This window comes from Osmerus eperlanus, chromosome 3 (genome assembly GCF_963692335.1).
Source record: "Osmerus eperlanus chromosome 3, fOsmEpe2.1, whole genome shotgun sequence".
In the NCBI taxonomy this organism is placed as follows: Eukaryota; Metazoa; Chordata; class Actinopteri; order Osmeriformes; family Osmeridae; genus Osmerus; species Osmerus eperlanus.
This window is the reverse complement of record NC_085020.1, coordinates 13,393,907-13,412,126: the sequence shown is the minus strand read 5'-3', so window position 1 is coordinate 13,412,126 and position 18,220 is coordinate 13,393,907. Positions and strand designations below refer to the sequence as shown.

The following is an 18,220-nucleotide window of genomic DNA, read 5'->3' as shown; positions in this document are numbered from 1 at the left end:
TAATACAAGGCATTATCATGTCGAAGCTAACTCGAGCTCTGGCATTTTTCATTTATCAAAAACGTAAAAAGAATATAGCACGCAGCGTGTGAAGAACGCGTTCAGCATCCCGCGAACATTGTTTAATTTTGAGGCTTGTCGCCTGCAGGCTATATAATTCTGACCGCGATGAGAAAAAAACAGCTTCCATTGCGAGTGGGCCGGACAAGGAAAGCATGTGGTTGTCTGCCTCATGTTTATTCATTAGAACATTTGAATGAAGATATCTCCAAACTTAGGATATCTCCAAACAGATTCTTACTAGTAACTATTGGATTAGTTACTAGTATCTATTCCAGTTTTACTAGTAACTATTCATTAGATACTAGTAACTATTCTTTAGTTACTAGTAACTAATCCAATAGTTACTATTACCTATTCCTGTTTTACTAGTAACTTTCATTAGATACTAGTACCTATTCTTTAGTTACTAGTAACTAATCCAATAGTTACTAGTATCTATTCCCGTTTTACTAGTAACTTTCATTAGATACTAGGGATGTAACGATATTGACGATATCGCGCTATCGCAGTGGTAAACGTGTCTCGATATCGTCGTGGTTGGGTTACAATATTAAAAGGACAGGTGTCCGTCAAAAAGCAAGAGGAAATATAGCTGCAAGCAGCGATGCGGGTTCCTCCGCAAAATGGCAAAATATTATAAACATGTACACTGCAGAAGATCGAGAGTTGGACAACAAGGGAGCAAAACTACTTCATGTTTGGCCAACAACAGGCTGAATGGGGATTTGAACTCATGAGCATAAGGTTACAAGTCAGTCTCTCTATCCTCTCTGCTACACACCAACTGTTGAGATTGTATGAATAGAAAGGGCAGAGTATTAGCTTTGGTCAGCTTTTGGACAAAGGTTAAGAAACGGTTGACATTTCAAGGTAAAATTGCATGAAATTGTGCATCGTATTTCAGAATGATGTCATCCTGTTTAACTAAACAGATAATCAAAATTATGACAGGCCAAAAGATAATGGCTGGATTCCAACCAACTACCTTATACTTTACAGGTCACCATGCCAGCCCATTGAGCTATTCTCAGTGTTGAATATTGTCATGTTCAGTTACTGTATAAAAAAGTAAGCTGTTTCTCCTGTGGTAAGCGTTGTTAGATTCAGCCAACGTTGAAACAGCTTTAATTCAATCATATTTTGACATACCAAGGTGAAATTGTTTGTGGTACTTCAGAAAGATGTCATCCTGTTGAACTAAACAGATAATCAAAATTATGACAGGCCAAAAGACTATGGCTGGATTCCAACCTACAACCTTATACTTTACAGGTCACCATCCCAGCCCTATTCTCAGTGTTGAATATTGTCATGTTCAGTTACTGTATAAAAAAGTAAGCTGTTTCTCCTGTGGTAAGTGTTGTTAGATTCAGCCTAAGTTGAAACTGCTTGTACATTTCCTATAAAAACGGGATGACTGGGTTGCTGCTGTAAAGAATAACTTTCTCATCGTTTTTTTTTAACAGGTTGTTTGGAGTGCCATAACTTGTCATGGAAGGGAATTTTAAATCATGCCTAGCATCAGTGGGAATGTGTCCTGGCTTAAGTTACTGAAATGAATTTGTGCAACAGGCAAGGGATCCACCTGAACAATCAATTGACTTCATTAGAGAAAACCATTAGAGTTATCTCTACCATGCGTAGACTACAAGTAGCTAGCTACTGTGGTGAACCTGGCTTGTTTTGCAGTGGTTTACACAGTCTCGCTAAACAGATGATCAGAGTGTTGTGATGGGCTCAAATAAACACACATTGCTATGTTTTTACAACCGGAGGATTGATCGGAAGACTAGAAACCGTTTTGCCAGAATTAAAAATTAAAAACTATGCTTCTGACTGGTTTTGAACCTACAACCATTTGCTTACCAGCCAATTGAGCCATTCCCAGACATGGATTACACAAAACTGGATAATAAAAAAAGCTGTTTCTCCAATGGCGAGCATTGTCAGATTTGGTCGAAGTTCAAACATCTGTAATTCAGTCATATTTCGACATATCAAAGTGAAACTTTGCATGGTACTTCAGGGGCATCTCCCCTTAAAGCCTATTAAGTTTGAACCATCCTTCAAAAATACATTTGATTTAGTGACACAAACATATTGAGGCAATGTGTACATTTACATAAATACACCCATTTCAGCCATTTTGTACTTGATTCAATTGCCTTAAGTAACGTTTTTAAATACGTCAATGATACATATCTGTACCAAATTTCAAGTCAATTTCACCTTTGGTTCAAGAGAAGAGGAATTTTGAAGGTTTTCCCAAATTATCACAGTACAGGAAAATCCATCATGGCGGACCTTATGGGTCCTTGAGGCTTTTTTGTTCCTCATGAAAAATGAGGCATGCACACCAAGTTTCAGAAGAATTGGAGCAATGGGGTGGAAATTCCATCACTTTGAAAATCGGACTTTTGGGCGTGGCCTGTGGCGCCCCCTATGGTCGATGTGGCCCATATTTGGTGTGGGGGTACCCACTTGGATGTAGTATCAATGTGCCAAAATTTATGACCAGGGACTTTTTGAGATATTGGGGCGCAAGGAGAAGAAAAATTATAATAAGAATACCAACAATAACAATAGGTTCCCTCCTACCGGAGGAACCTAATAAACACAGTCCCGCGGAACAAATCATTGTTAACTACATAGACCATGATCCTTTGCGCTGCGTCGTCACAACAACCATTGTTAAGCCAATAGGATTGCACGCTGCACGCTGTCCACACAAGCTCACAGCAAGCCAGCATGGCCGACAGCGATACTTGTAAGGATGAAAACAACAACCCCGAAGTTGAGATTGTGCCAGCCCCTGCAGCTTTTAAATCAGATGTCTGGAAACATTTTGGTTTCGCCGTGTCAAAAAACGCAAAAGGAGAGAAGGTGGTGGACAGACAATGGACTATGTGCAAGCACTGCCACAGTAAACTGCGATACAACACGGGAAACACACAAGCAACAAAACTTGAACATTAGCTAAAGGATAGGTCAGTGTTTTTCAGAAGGCTTTTTGCCAGACTGTTTAAGGAATTTTTTTTTTTTTACTGTTTTTTTTTCTTCTCCCTTGCAATGTAGATATTTTGATCTTTCTGGTGAAAAATGTGAACATAAGCTAAATGATAGGTCAGTTTTTTTTTAAAGGCTTTTTGACTGACTATTTTATTTAAGTTTAAGTTATGTTCCTAAATACCAGTTTTAAAAGGCTGTATTTGCCTTGCACATTTAAACCTGACTTAACTTGATCTTTGTTTGCACTTAAAGGGAATTCCCTATTGTTTACAATTGTTCTAGTTGCTTCTTAACTTGAACATTGCACAGAAGAATCAGTTATGCAACCAAATATTATTATACAGAATATTGATGTTCCTGACTACAACTTGCACTTTAAAAGCACTATGTGATCAGCGTTTTATGTTGTCATGATCCATAAATACAACAATAAATTGCCTGTTGACTGGCAAAAGCAGAATAAATGTCAGTATTTTTTTTGCTATTATCATCACAAACACTATCGTGAGCTATTTAACAATACCGTGAGCTTTTCCACAATATCGCAATAAATATCGTACCGTGAGGTCAATATCGAATTTGTATCGTACCGTGAGATTTTAATATCGTTACATCCCTATTAGATACTAGTAACTATTCTTTAGTTACTAGTAACTATTACAATTGTTACTAGTAACATTATTATTCTTACTAGTAACAAATGCGTTTTTACTCGTCATTGCTTATGACGAGTAAAAATGACTACTTGATAGTAAAATTTAAAATGTTAATAGTAAAACGGGAATAGATACTAGTAACTATTGGATTAGTTACTAGTAACTAAAGAATAGGTACTAGTATCTAATGAAAAGTTACTAGTAAAACGGGAATAGATACTAGTAACTATCGGATTAGATACTAGTTGGACACAAATAGTAGATATCTGTAAAGCAGAGCCCCATAGAATGCAATTGTAAAATTGTGCAATTTGTTACTAGTAAAACGGGAATAGATACTAGTAACTATTGGATTAGTTACTAGTAACTAAAGAATAGGCACTAGTATCTAATGAAAAGTTACTAGTAAAACGGGAATAGATACTAGTAACTATTGGATTAGTTACTAGTAACTAAAAAATAGGTACTAGTATCTAATGAAAAGTTACTAGTAAAACGGGAATAGATACTAGTAACTATCGGATTAGATACTAGTTGGACACAAATAGTAGATATCTGTAAAGCAGAGCCCCATAGAATGCAATTGTAAAATTGTGCAATTTGTTACTAGTAAAACGGGAATAGATACTAGTAACTATTGGATTAGTTACTAGTAACTAAAGAATAGTTACTAGTATCTAATGAAAAGTTACTAGTAAAACTGGAATAGATACTAGTAACTATTGGAATAGTTACTAGTAACTATTGGCATAGTTACTAGTAACTAAAGAATAAGTACTAGTAACTTTAAAATAGTGACTAGTACGTTTGTAGAAATAAATGTTAAAACGGCCTGCCATACAGTACAGCAGGAGGAGCCATTACATACGTACATAGGTAGTTTTTTGTCTCTGCGCTTTGCACATGCTTTCAGGAACTCATTTCACACGTATATAATGTACTTAGCAGCAAAACATGGAATTTACTTTACAGGATCTTTAAATAAGCATTGTTTGGAGTTATATTGTTGTGTTCATTCTGTTTTGAAATGTGTAATGCTATATGGTCTTTAGATAATTTGAGTGTTCACCTTGATTGGGAATGTTGTCTAGTTAGATGGCAAGTAATCAATCGTGAGCATAGATCCGCTCCGTTATTTATATTTTTCAAGTCCATTTCTGCTTGATTTCTGCTACCTGTCAAGTCAAATTGCAGTGTTTTTTTGGGTGTGTAAATTCACTTTGTTTTGTAAATAAACTATGCACTGTGTTATTTCTGTAACACAGAAATGCTATTATAAGTCCATGGTGCTTGAGCTTTTTTTCCTAAAAATATTTTGGATGTTCCAACACTTATAGACCCAGATTATACTGTATATATATTAATGAAAACAGTGACCCAAGACTCTGGACTATGGACCCCCTGAAGTAGCCTTGGCCACCCCTTGGCCACCCCATGTATAAAACTCTAGTTCCGCCACTGGACATGACTCACCAGAATAACCTAGCTGAACGGACCATTTATCATAGTATTCCTATTGTAGAAAAGGTGTTCTTGCAGTTCAGTCACTGTAGCATTCTTCATGTGAATGAATATATTTACATATTTGCCCTTTTTTATATTCAAATCTATTCAGTCTATTAACATTAAATAGTCACCTGCTTCTTTTGATTTGTTTTCATCCCACAACCCTAGTAGAATATTGCCATTGGGCAAAAATGAGATTAAACAGGAAAATGTATCTTGCTTTTTTACTCATTAAAATGTAACCTTAAGTAAAATGATCTCCCAAGTGGTTTGTTAACCGTATGTGTCAGATGTCAAAATGTAACATATGCTAATACAGATCTGTATCACACAAGTAGAGTATCGGTATGATACTAATAGCTCTGATTCAAGCATAGGGGAACACGCCACAAAATCTGGTCTCCCTAAAGATTACTATTAAAAGAACATGAGAGTGCAGATGAACCATTAGGTGTATCAGCTAACATTTCTGTGAGTGAACTTGATGCATTTATAACGGCACTTACTTAGAGCATTGTGGTAAAGAAATGCCTCAAATCCTTATTAAAATAAAGCATTGTATTTTACCAAAAAATTATATAAATCCACGTATCTGTTGTTTAGTTAATTAACTATTACTACTACTGTTAATTGTTCACAATTTTGGTTACAAAAGGCCTTTAATAATGGAGTAAAAAGGAGTAAAGAAAATCATGATATCCTTACTTTTTAAGGATGATGTTAGATCATCAATTAGGCTTGTCATACTATGCCCCAAAAAGAAATACTGAAATTCTACTTGTCACTGTATTTCTTATCACATTTAATCCAAATTAAGTAAAAAAACACAGTGCATATAGGAAAAAAACAAGTTGTAGCTACATCATGTGGTATCAATATGGCATTAGTACGCTCCTGTAAAACTATTACTATCTTCAATCTGGAGGTTTGAATCAATCATGTCACACCAACATTTATTTTGCTTCTTTTTCATTATTAATCAATATGCTCTTCTAAAAAGCTCAGTATTTTTTGGGAAAAAATACACATTAGTATTTAATAGCAGCTATCAGTGTTCACTACCTGTCCCATCACCAGTTAGTGACTCATGAGTGGATGATTAGGTTGTTTTTCAAATGAGTACATAAAGTGGAGTAACCAAGCACTGAATCACATTGTAGTACCTTTGTTCGATAAGTTAAAAACTATCAATAAAACATCTTTAATTTAGGGTCAGATGGCTGAGCGGTTAGGGAGTTGGGCTATTAATCAGAAGGTTGCCAGTTCGATTCCCGGCCATGCAAAATGACGTTGTGTCCTTGGGCAAGGCACTTGCCTCGGGGAGAATGTCCCTGTACTTACTGTAAGTCGCTCTGGATAAGAGCGTCTGCTAAATGTAAATTTAAACTTCTGAAATTGTGCTGATTACAGCTGAGCTTACAGTTAAGTACAATACAGTACTGTGCATACCTTAAGTAAATATTGAGTCGTGACTTCGAGCAAGTTTTCACATTTAACTGAAAAAGTCCAAGATATCTTAATTTACATTAAAGGTCTGATGCTATAATGAATGGAATGCCAGCAACAACAACCTACACACTGCTTTTTAGTGTTGTACTTGTATGTCATTTTGTTCCCTAAACCTTTCACTCCATTCATAGCTTAAAGTTTCACTTCAGTCCTAAAACCACTATAATATTATAACACTGCCTTATGCAGGGCCCCCACCGCGTCACTACTGAGGTCACTTCTTTCCCTTGTAAACATCTTTGAGTCTGCGTAGCTCCCCCAAGACGCGGGCCCTAAACTGGTTCCAGTCTTCATCTTGATACTGCTGGAGACCCAGGGCCTGGTGAAGAGCCACTGAGTGGATCCGCAGGAAGGGATTGTACTCCTTCTCCTCTCCTATGGTGGAGGGGCTCTGTATGAAGAGGGATACACACACAGCAAATATGTAACATTCCATGTTGATTCTACTGTTGATATCATATTATCTAGGTACGTATTCTATATAGATGACCTTGTCAAGAGTTGATTCTGTCTGAAAGGTTTCTTTCATGTTCATGTCTTCACGTCTTGTATATATTACAATATACTATATGTAAAAAAAAAAGTAAGGTATGTTTCATCATCATAGCTTCGAAGCAATTGATATGCAGAATGTTAGCCATAAAACTGTTCACAGAGCTGCATTGCTGTGCATGTAGTTGCACCACTAGTCCAACCTAGAGTGATGAGAATGCAGAGAAGATGGGAGCAGGGAGAATGAATAAGTAACCTTCCTGTGAGCCTTTAATGAGCCAGTATTCTCAGCTGAAGCCAGTCCCTTTGGAAGGGCATGGTAGGAAGGCAATGGCTGTGATGAGGATTGTTCTCACCGTGCATAGCTTCTGACCTCTCTGTTTTTGCACCCACTGATACTTGTTTTCCCTGGCAGTGTTCCGAGGCTCTACCTCAGCAGCAAACAGCAGGTTATCTTCTGCATACTCATGGCCTAGGAAATAAGAGGTTCACACACATACAGTCAAACACACACACCCTAGAGTTATGACACTGCGTCTCCTTAATACTGAAGCTCAAATCAAGAGATTGGTTTCATACCCGGCCAGAGAAGGGTTTCATCGCTTAAGGAGCTGACTGTGTCAAGAGAAGACAGCATTGTTGTAGCACTGCCTTCAAACATCCTCCCTGTAGGCAAAAACATCCTTGGTGTCAATGAGATTCAAGTAACACAAACAACTAATGACAACATTGCGGCAGAAGCCAAAGGCAAGAAGTATGATAATTAATCCGCAGGGAACACTTCTTTAAAACAGTAAGCAGTGTCTGTGAATATAATGAACACTGCTAGTTTTTGGCAAACATGACATGTGGAAGTCATGTGTCACACATCCTGTAGTAGCCTGTGCAGACGAACTGGGCACACTGTAAAACCATCACATGACTACAAATTAACAAATATACGCATTATATGGGAATAGTATGTGCATGTAAAAGTCTTTCTATGTGAACTATAACGCCTCTTCACTATTTAGGTCTACCCAACCTGGACTATACAGAATGTAGACCCTGGTCCTACCACATCCACAGAGGAAGACAAGGTCTCCAGAGAATAGGCTGGAAGGTGCTCTGATGGCCCGTCCATCCAGGAGGTAGATCATGTGACCAACGGTGTGTCCAGGGGTGAAGAGGGCCCTGAAAGTCATGCGTCCAACAGTCACACAGTCCGTGTCTGAGAGGGGGCTAGAAACACAGGCGCGGATAAATGCACAGGCTGCAGGTTAAAGTTTAACTTTGAATCGGCTTTGATTTTACAAACGTTGATTGGGATACTGCGTTAATTTTTTAAAGAGATTATCAATCTAAATGAATGCACTGACTAATAAAGTAACTCAAATTTTAGATTTTACTGGGGCACAGCAGATTTAGACTGGGGCACGTGCCCCAGTAAAAAGGGTCTAACGACGCCCCTGGTGATCATGTTTTCAAATAATACAGCGTACGACTCTGCTAGTAGCTAATCAGTGCGACTAGAGTGTGTGCATGTGTGTGCGCGCGTGTGCAGTTTGTGTGTGTGTTGGGGGGGTGGGCGCACTCAAAGATTAGCCTAGGGGCCCGTGACCACCTTAATCCGCCACTGCCCACACAAAACACAAGTCATGTGTCCTTCTGTCCAACAGACAAAGATTGGAAGTCAAGTGTCTGCATATTAGACCCACCAGATTAGATCAGATTACATTCTTAATTTTTTGCACTAGTAAAGGTTTTAGTACAGCATATAATTGTTGTGTGGCCTGTGGGTTGTGGGTTATACAAGTTTTTCCGTTCCTTGTTCCTCCTTCTGACTCTCCTTTTGTTTAATCATAAATAAATAAAACATATATCCTTTTTTTATATATACTAGGAGTTGTTAGGATCTATTTGGTTATCTCAATTAGGATAGGATAAAACAGCATGTTCTTTGGGGGGGTTAATTTAATTCTTATGACAACCCCTGATGTCCAGTGTCCCTTTTTCACTGTGGTGTTTGTGTTTAGTGCATCTTTGTAAATGTCTTTTAAACCTTTTTTGGCATTATAGCCATGTAATCTTGTCAACAGGTGGATTATGTTATGTTCCCCTACGTACCCCTAGGTTATTATGTGGGGTTGTAACATAATTTGGTTGCAGAGGATAGCCACACAGAGAGAATATTACGTGTTGTTGCTAAAATATTTTGTATGGATTTGGTAAAGCAAACGGACCCTTCACCTGTGTTGCTGCATCATCTTCACCCCTGATGCCAAACAAGCTAATATTAACAATCCTTCTCTATCAGTGAGGTGTATCAGAATAGATTAAATCACCAGTGACCTAAACACGCCTGCATGACTCCATACCAGAATGCAGAACAAGCCATGCAATTCACCCTCATAACGTATTCCGTGTATGACAACTACCTTTCATGGTGCAGGGCAGCTTAGGAGCTGTGCACATAGAACCCAACACACGCCAGAGAGATAGGATCTGAATTCACAAAACTGTGTGGTCTGCCCTTACTGTGTGAGTCCCGGAATGTTATCAGTTGCATTCCCATACACCCGGCAGGCGTTGTGGAGCCTTTTCAGGCCTTTGTTACCCCCACTGTGGTCCCTGGAGAGGATACAGAGATCAGAAAGCACACTATGAATACTGGTTTTCCACACACTAATCTAATACATTACATGATCCATTACAACCACACAACACCATGGATAATCTGTGTACTTGAAAAGAGTGTTTAATGTCTGTGGTCACAACATAATGTTCTCACCAATGTTTATGCGTGCAGAAGATGGCTTCCAACATAACACCTTCCTTCTCCAGGAATGCCTAGAGGACTTACAGAGGTTAACTGGTTAACCAATTAGCAACATCAGTGCCATATGGGCCAACTGCCACAATATCCTGCAACAGCAACAGATGGATACAAAACACTAACCAGACGCAACTTAATGATAACGTAATAACAATGTTTGGAGAGTGCAATGTTTGAGAGGACTGACTGAATTTCTATCTGAGCAGTCATTGTGTAATGCTGGGACAGAGGCCAGAGTGGCACAGGAACCAATCAAATAGGGTCTTGTGTGGAAGAGGAAGTGCTACTGGCAAGACAGATGAACACGAATCACCGCTTGAGCAGTCACTGATGACTCTTTGGCCTGGTTTACTTTACTAACATGTAATAACCCAGTTTTGCTGAATAAGACTAGATGGGTCATCATTGAGAGGAGTTATACCTAGAATAGAACAGGGGCCCGCCATTAGGATTAAAATCACCCACCTGAACTGCTTGTGGATCTGCAGGGTCCACTACTACAGCCACACTGGATTCAGTGTCTATTATAAGGTAGCTGTAGTTGTCGGAGAGAACTGAGATGGGTATGATTTTAATACCTGTGGGGGAAAGGAGGGCGGACAGTGAGAGGTGAAGTTGACCTGAATTAAATAGCTGCAGCTTTAAAAACACTCACGGACCATTGAATTCCATTGGCTGTGTCCTAGAATGGCCGGTGGGAAATTGCTCTCGAGCCTTCCTCATTTGCCTTTTGTAGTACATGTAACCCAGTTTGGTCCTGGTGTATAACGTGTATCTATAGCACAGTCAAAATTGCAGGTAATTGTATCACCAAATAATATAGTTATTTGTATACTAAGGTATACTAAGGCTGTTCAGATAGCATAGTTAGATATGGGTTCGTAGTTAGCTACTGTAGCTTGTTAGCTAGCGGCTGACTTGCAGCAGTAAATGGATGTGCAAAAAGTGCTGACTATCATGAACGGTATCACAACATAAAACAGCATACTGCTCCACAGATCAACTCACGCAATCCGAAACAATGGCTTCTCCGTGCGTGCCATTATCTTCTTGAATAAATTGATCCAAGCAGTGCGTCCTATTCGCCTGTACCGAAGAGATAAACATAACACTGTAAATGATGCAGTTGTAACCAGGAAAACTGGCCAGTCAGAGAACGTCATAGCTACGTAGGCGCATCCGTAATAACGCAATCTTCACCACTATCATTCTGAAATCAGCTGTGTCTCATCCGTGCCAATTAACATTTATTATATATTTTAAATTTGCTCTCCCTGAAATACTTCTGAGCAATTTATGCAGGCATACCGTTGTATTTGCATGCTTGGATATTTTGCTTTAGGAGAAGTAGCCTATACGGATGATATCATGGTCTATAGCGGCTCCTACCGGTTTCTTCTGTTGAAGACAAACAGTATTTTAACACGAGAAATGATGGGATGAGCCTGTCTACGGACTTTTTTGCATAACCTAAACGCAATTTCCTTCTATCCAGGTGACTATTATTGAGATATGACTTAAGTCCCCAATTAAAAAGTAAATTGGTTCAACTCGGATATAATAGTAGTAGTAGGCTAGTAGTTTGACTAAGTTAATTGTATTGAAGTCTAAAAATGTCCCGAGGTAACCTGTCATCTGCTGATAGCGGACACGGGCCTAGGATAGCCCTATCCCATTACAGCTGGGAAACGTGTGTGACGGAGTCGCAAGTTAGGCTCTCATCGCCCAGCCGGCGATATAAACAGGGTAAGTCGGCCCAAAGGCCAACTAATTCACAGTATTGTACGTTTTTGTTGCAACGCTGTCTTTCGTGAAAGCAAATTGTTGGTTGTTTTTACGTCTGTTGGTTATCTGTCTATTTAAATGTACATTTAGTGCTTAGACTATATAAACAAGCGAATAGCTTTTTCTAGCCTGCTGTTACATTTGAGCCATTCATTAAATAAAGCATTATAATGTGGTATAATTTTTCAAAAAGACTCACATACATCTATTACTACATCACCTCTCACTCACGCAGGTGTCCATCTCCCATATAAAAATGGAAAAAGTTGATTTGCCCCCAACCTATGAAGATTCCCTACGAGGCCCCAGGTACGATAACTACTCACAGCAGTCTGGATATGGACTCCCAGGGTATGGTGGTCCGCTACCCCAACCCCCTGCCTACATCTCCGGCCCTGGCTTGTCCACCCCCCAGTACCCAGGGCATGCTGGCTTCTACCCCCAGACTGGCGCAAGGATGAGCCCGTGCCACCCTGCCACGGGCCTCCCCAGTATTATATCAACATCACCACTGGGGATGCCAACCAGCACAGGTCCGGAATAATACAAGACGTCACTCTTGTTGCTTTTTTATACATCAACCTCTTAGAGTAGTTTTGTGTAACTCCATAGTGTTAACATCCAGGCTCCTGCCTCCATTTGCCTACTTAAATGAATAGCCGTATTCCCTCAACTGGTTGTATTGTTTTTGCTGCAGGAGACATGGATGAATTTGCATATGATAGAACATGGGAGAGCACAGCGATTCGACATGGATTCATCCGAAAAGTATGACACCTTAAAAGTTGTAGTGACATTTTGATAATTGTTAGCAGGAATATAACGTCCGTGGTCTCATTTTTGTGTTTGTGTCAGGTATACATGATTCTGGCTGCCCAGCTTGCAGTCACTGTCTCAATTGTTGCTGTGTTTACATTTGTGTAAGTGTCATAAAACTTTTTACAATATATTTAATTAAATGTATGTTATTACATTTCACACTATTATGCTACAATATGTTGTTTTTATAGTGTTCATCCTTCAATATTGGTGGCATCCTAACATCTGCCAATAGAGTTACGGTTTCTTTGTTTTTGACAGTGAACCAGTGCGCATGTTTGTCATCAGAAACCCATCAATTTACTGGGCATCACTGTGAGTTATTCAGTGAGGAAGATAGTCTGTATACATATCATCAATTATGATGACTTGATTCATTAATATAGGCTACTGTGTTTAGTATGACCATCTTTCATGTTGAAACCTCTTCCTCTTTTTGCAGAGCTGTTTATTTTGTCACCTACTTAATTCTTGTCTGCTGCAAAGGCCCAAGGTAAGCTCTGAGCAAAATACAGTGCTCAACACAGAACCACTGCAAAGCACACAGTTCGCAACATCAGAGAACCACAGCTCAACAAATTAGTGTTCTCTTCTCAGGAGACGCTTTCCATGGAATCTACTACTTCTGTTTGTTTTTGTAAGTATTTACTACGAAGCCAGATTTAGGGTGAACGAGGTAACTTCAGGTTTAACTCTGGATTTTCAGTGTCACAACAGTGGTTCACTTCTTACCAGGATAGATCCCCATTGTAACTCATGCTGTAAACCCAGAGCCATAGAGAAAAGCCATTTCTCTCTATGGCTCTTTGCACTGCTATGGAGCAGGTTATGTTTGAGATAAAGCACCGCCTACTGACCAACCAAAATCGTCTTGGAAAATGGCTTCACCATTTGTCGAAGATATCGTGGATCTATTTAAATGGAAACACTATTGTATTCAGAGTCAGATCTACTACTGCCTTAATGAGTGATATTGAGAAGGCCATTAACTTACGCATTCACAGTCGGCAATTTTCTCCCAACATTCCTTTCTTTTTTTGGAAGCAGCAAGTGTTGCTTTTCGCTTGATTTATGCTCTTAAACGCATCGTATTTGTTAAGTTTGTACTTCTTCTGTGAAGTAGGCCTATGGCGCTCTAGACTAGTCCATGTTTGTAATCGCTCGGGGAAACCTGGGTTGAGTTAAGATGATAACCACAGTTGTGATACTGCTTAGCGCGATTGTTAGGTTTAGTGAAGCAAGATAACGAGAATATATCCCGGGTGTGCCCAGGTTAGATAGATAGATGGATAAACATATACAGGCAGACAGATACACGGATAGACAGAGAGGTTGTTAGTGAATACAATCAGGCTATACAAATATAACACGCAAGTTATTCACATACACGTAGGCCTACCATAGACAAGAGACAAGTAGAATACAAGTGTATGGGAGGTTAAATTTGAAAAGTAATCCCAGTTTGGCTTGCTGTGACCTGGTCACCACTATGGTCAAATAGCCAGAAAACATAATACATTCACTAACTGATGTTTTATCTTTTAGACTCTGGCCATGTCATACATGACTGGAACAATAGCCAGGTTTGTTTTTAATCATCTAACAGTAACTCAATGTGAACTACAAAGAATCAGAAATGTTCTGCAATATTAATTATTTACAATTTCTTTCATAAAACATTTATTGTTATGTTATCCTTCTTACAGTTACTATGAGACCAAAGCAGTGTTTCTGGCCCTTGGAATTACTGCAATAGTGTGCATTGCTGTCACCACCTTCTGCTTCCAAACGAAGGTAGATTCTAAGATGATTCTGTTTTCCTACAAACTCAGTCAGTCTGTGAGGCTCTCACTCAGTCTGTGAGGCTGAGTGAGAGCTTGTAAGCTGTGTAAAACAACTCCTTTGTCTAGTATTACAATGGAGAGCTGGTTTAAATATTCATGGCATTTGGAGTTAAGTCTGATGTGAGTGTCCCTCATGAGACTTGGCTTGTATATAAATGTAGGCCTACACACATGATATATACAGTATCAAACCTCAATTTTAAGGTGTATTTCCATTGCTTTCAAATGATATTTTGTGTAAACCTTTTATGCATCCGATTGATAGTTATTTTATTGTCTTTAAGAAATGTGTTATCTTTTATTGTGATGTCTTCTAACAGGTGGATTTCACATCCTGCGGTGGGCTCTTCTGCATTCTCGCAATTGTTGTCATGGTTACAGGGATCATCACAGCCATCATGCTCTCCTTCCAATATGTCAGTATGAACTCACATCCTATAATGATCTCACAATACTCACACACAATCGTAAATTGAAGGAGCATCTTTGCATGTCGGAGGTCTGAGATCTCGTTTATACTTTCACCCGACAGGTACCGTGGCTCCACATGCTCTACGCTGCCATTGGCGCTATCGTTTACACACTGGTGAGTTCACACTCACATCTGGCGGGCTGCTCTGGAAGCCACAGAGAGACTCATCCATAACCCTAACTTCTGTCAAACTAGCGCCGTGGTATGAGAAGATACTTTTTTTTGGTTCTCGTTTGTTGTTTTTAGTTTTTAGCCTACAACACCCAGCTTCTGATCGGAAATCGTGAGCTGGCACTGAGTCCAGAGGAGTACGTGTTCGGGGCACTCTCTCTCTACGTGGACATCGTCCAGATCTTCCTCTTCCTGCTGCAGATCGGCGGCGCTGCCACTGACTGAGCTCACGTCAGGATGGAAGGGCCCTTACTACGAGCACTTACTACCTATAACATGTTACAGGTGTATTTAAATGAGCACTCACTATTTCTATATTTAACAAATTACACATTTACTAGGATTCAGTGTCATAATAAATTCAAGTGTGCACTTTATTTTATATCTCAAGCACTTTTGTTCTAAACACGATCTAACCCACTGATTACTATTTTAGGTATGGTGACAAAGTCGCAACCTGGGCCCCGTTCGTCGTAAGGGTTGAAGCTAAATTAATCAATTGTCCCTTTAGCCCGTTAACATTAGGGAGCTGATTGAGAACAGCAAATATCGGTTCGTCAACGGCTAATCTGCATCCAAATCATGTGGTTAATTTCAATCAGGCTAAATTTATCAGGGAAATTGCACGTGCATGTCCTACTTCAAAAGGCAGGAAAGGTCAATCACCAAAACCGTGATTTTCTAACAGTTTGATGGCGGAAAAGACGAAAGAGAGAGCTGTGATATTCTCGGTGTCCGAGCAAACTATTATAATGAGTCTCTACGAAGACAATAATATTATCATGGCTAAGTCAAACACCGCCACCAGTGGTGTAGTGGTAAAAATAGAGGTGGGTAAACTATGAATTTTATTATTTATTTATTTACAGGGTCGTCAAGGACCCCCCCTCCCCGAGCTTTCACTTCTGTTTCACCCCCCCACCCCCACCGTGAGACACGCATTTCAGCCCCTTCACATAGGCTTGAGAACCCTGTTTATTTATTAATTTTTACGTTTCATTAGGCCTATTTGGATGGGACCGGTAAGGTTGGCTTGTATCTGCATCATCGTATTTAGAAGAAGGTTAATAGGCTAGCCGTTGTCCCTGTCTTAATGCGATGTTGTGCAGACCAAAACAACGTTTACAAACGTGAATTGATCTTACTCTGTACTTGAGGCCTTTTGCGGGCATCTGTGGGAGTGGGAGCACTCGATGGTGTCTTAAAAAATCGCATGATATCCATGGCTAATTAATCCATTCCGAACAGGTAGGCTAATCCACAACGTGTATGTGTGTACTTCGTGGATCCTGATTGGTGTCGCCGCCGCAGCCGCAACGCATTGATTGGAGGGTCACAGACCATATCCACATAGCCAGTTCAAAACGAGCCAATTAGCTCAAACCATCATAACCACAATTTATCAGACTTGATGAGTGTTCCCAAATTATTTCAGAACTGAATGTTATAATAATCCTCTTCATGCACTAATACCGTTTATTAATACAACATTATCACAGCCTAACTGTTTATCCCAAACAGTATGCCAGGCTCTGATAAAACTCTCAAATAAAACTTGAAACCAAATTACAATTCAACTCCAAATAAAAGTACATTTAGTTATGTTCTCTTTCTCATTTTTAACCAAATTACATCTAATACCTTTATCAAAACTCTTAAAAACCCTAGATTTTACTATTTTGACTTAAAATGTTATCCCATATACCTTTCCAATTGCTTCCTCATAATTTTTCACATACATTTCCTCAAACCATTCTTTGACCAACACAGCTGGTTTGCTCTAGTATAACTCTTCCAATTGTATTAGAACCAATTTATAAACCAGGGGTTCAATTTCTGCATTTTTACTGAATACCCTCACACATCACAGATTTTCCGCCTATAAATCCAAGTTCTGGTCGGAAAGGCTTCAAAAAAAAAACCCTCCCTGTTTGGCTAGGAATTATAACAAATGTTGATCACGCATTTGTTAACCACCAAACTTGGGATTCATCTAAACGAACACATCTATCAGCATTAATACTCACATAATTATGCAGAACTATACCCTCTGGGATCACCTTTGTAAGATCTCAAGTAACAGGACTCTTTTAGCCCCCACCTTTCTCCAACTCTCCTCGGGATTTCTGTAACTTCTTGGTCAAAGAAAAAAGCACGAGATTGATAAAAGTGAGTGATTTCACAATTTAAAAACTTGTTAGACTTTGCACCGAAGGCAATAATGGTCCTTGGAGGACACCTAGTGGATCTTTTTATTTTTTATTTTATTTTTTAAAGAACGACAGATCTGTTTAAAATACCGTTCAGCTCAACCCGACTCCACACAAATATTACTTTTTCACAGATATGTTTAAAATACCGTTCAACTCAACCCGACTCCACACAAATATTACTTTTTCACATCAATTCAATTCTGTAACCCTCTTGTACCGGAGAGGACAAAGAAAAGACACACCACACTCCTCTCTATTTTTATTAAACTCAATCTGACTCCACACAAATAGACAGTGAAAAAGACATAGACAACGAGTTTAGGGACTCTAACCCCTGGAAAGGACTCGAACCTCCCCTTGGACAAGGACAACGAGTTTAGGGACTCTAACCCCTGGAAAGGACTCGAACCTCCCCTTGGACAAGGACAACGAGTTTAGGGACTCTAACCCCTGGAAAGGACTCGAACCTCCCCTTGGACAAGGACAACGAGTTTAGGGACTCTAACCCCTGGAAAGGACTCGAACCTCCCCTTGGACAAGGACAAAACACAAAAACGGTTGATTTCCCACCACTGTTGGTTTGACTAGGTACGATGAAACATAGTAATCGTCTAAATTTGGTTCTCAGTTCCGAATAGCAGTACTTTGAATTAACAGGTGTCTGCTTACCTTTTTTTTATGTTGAGGCCTCTGACGATTACGTCTGCCTCCTCGTACCGGTGTATGGGTCTCTCTCCCGATCTGTCGGTCGGGCCGGAACCCTCTGGACTCCCTCTTTTCAGCGTCGGGGTCACCATTTGAAGGATTCTTTTTCTATGTGTCTATTCCAATATGTAATGATGGTAATTCAATGACACAAATCTGTG

At 39.5% G+C, this 18,220-nt stretch overlaps 2 protein-coding genes across 3 annotated transcripts; one reads left to right on the top strand and one right to left on the bottom strand.

Moving 5' to 3' along the window:
* Positions 1–5,756: 5,756 nt before the first annotated feature.
* pnkd (PNKD metallo-beta-lactamase domain containing) lies at positions 5,757–11,394 on the bottom strand. Of its 2 annotated transcripts, XM_062457340.1 has the most exons (10): positions 11,359–11,394; positions 11,059–11,136; positions 10,710–10,825; positions 10,516–10,628; positions 10,006–10,064; positions 9,753–9,845; positions 8,293–8,456; positions 7,815–7,901; positions 7,592–7,707; positions 5,757–7,134 (listed from the first exon to the last, which is right to left on the bottom strand). In XM_062457340.1, exons 1-10 carry the CDS (start codon positions 11,370–11,372, stop codon positions 6,958–6,960), a joined length of 1,017 nt encoding a protein of 338 aa, XP_062313324.1. In that variant the 5' UTR covers positions 11,373–11,394; the 3' UTR covers positions 5,757–6,957. The 2 variants fall into 2 exon arrangements, with proteins under 2 accessions (XP_062313324.1, XP_062313323.1); XM_062457339.1 differs by lacking the exon at positions 11,359–11,394 and having other exon boundaries at positions 11,059–11,247.
* Positions 11,395–11,672: 278 nt separating this feature from the next.
* LOC134017001 (protein lifeguard 3) lies at positions 11,673–15,518 on the top strand. Its single transcript, XM_062456249.1, has 12 exons — positions 11,673–11,796; positions 12,071–12,368; positions 12,533–12,603; positions 12,691–12,755; positions 12,916–12,969; positions 13,097–13,147; positions 13,252–13,291; positions 14,200–14,237; positions 14,361–14,448; positions 14,819–14,914; positions 15,031–15,084; positions 15,217–15,518. The coding sequence occupies exons 2-12, from the start codon at positions 12,092–12,094 to the stop codon at positions 15,364–15,366; spliced, it is 984 nt and encodes a 327-aa protein (XP_062312233.1). The 5' UTR covers positions 11,673–11,796; positions 12,071–12,091; the 3' UTR covers positions 15,367–15,518.
* Positions 15,519–18,220: the final 2,702 nt, after the last annotated feature.

Excerpts from the sequence above, each read along its gene's own strand:
- pnkd (XM_062457339.1), bottom strand. The coding sequence starts at position 11,213 with ATGACGTTCTCTGACTGGCCAGTTTTCCTGGTTACAACTGCATCATTT. Across the intron at positions 10,629-10,709 it reads ACAGCCAATGGAATTCAATG|GTATTAAAATCATACCCATC; the intron begins GTCCGTGAGTGT and ends TTTCCCCCACAG. Across the intron at positions 10,065-10,515 it reads CAGATCCACAAGCAGTTCAG|GCATTCCTGGAGAAGGAAGG; the intron begins GTGGGTGATTTT and ends TAAGTCCTCTAG.
- LOC134017001 (XM_062456249.1), top strand. The coding sequence starts at position 12,092 with ATGGAAAAAGTTGATTTGCCCCCAACCTATGAAGATTCCCTACGAGGC. Across the intron at positions 13,148-13,251 it reads GTCTGCTGCAAAGGCCCAAG|GAGACGCTTTCCATGGAATC; the intron begins GTAAGCTCTGAG and ends TTCTCTTCTCAG. Across the intron at positions 14,449-14,818 it reads CCTTCTGCTTCCAAACGAAG|GTGGATTTCACATCCTGCGG; the intron begins GTAGATTCTAAG and ends GTCTTCTAACAG.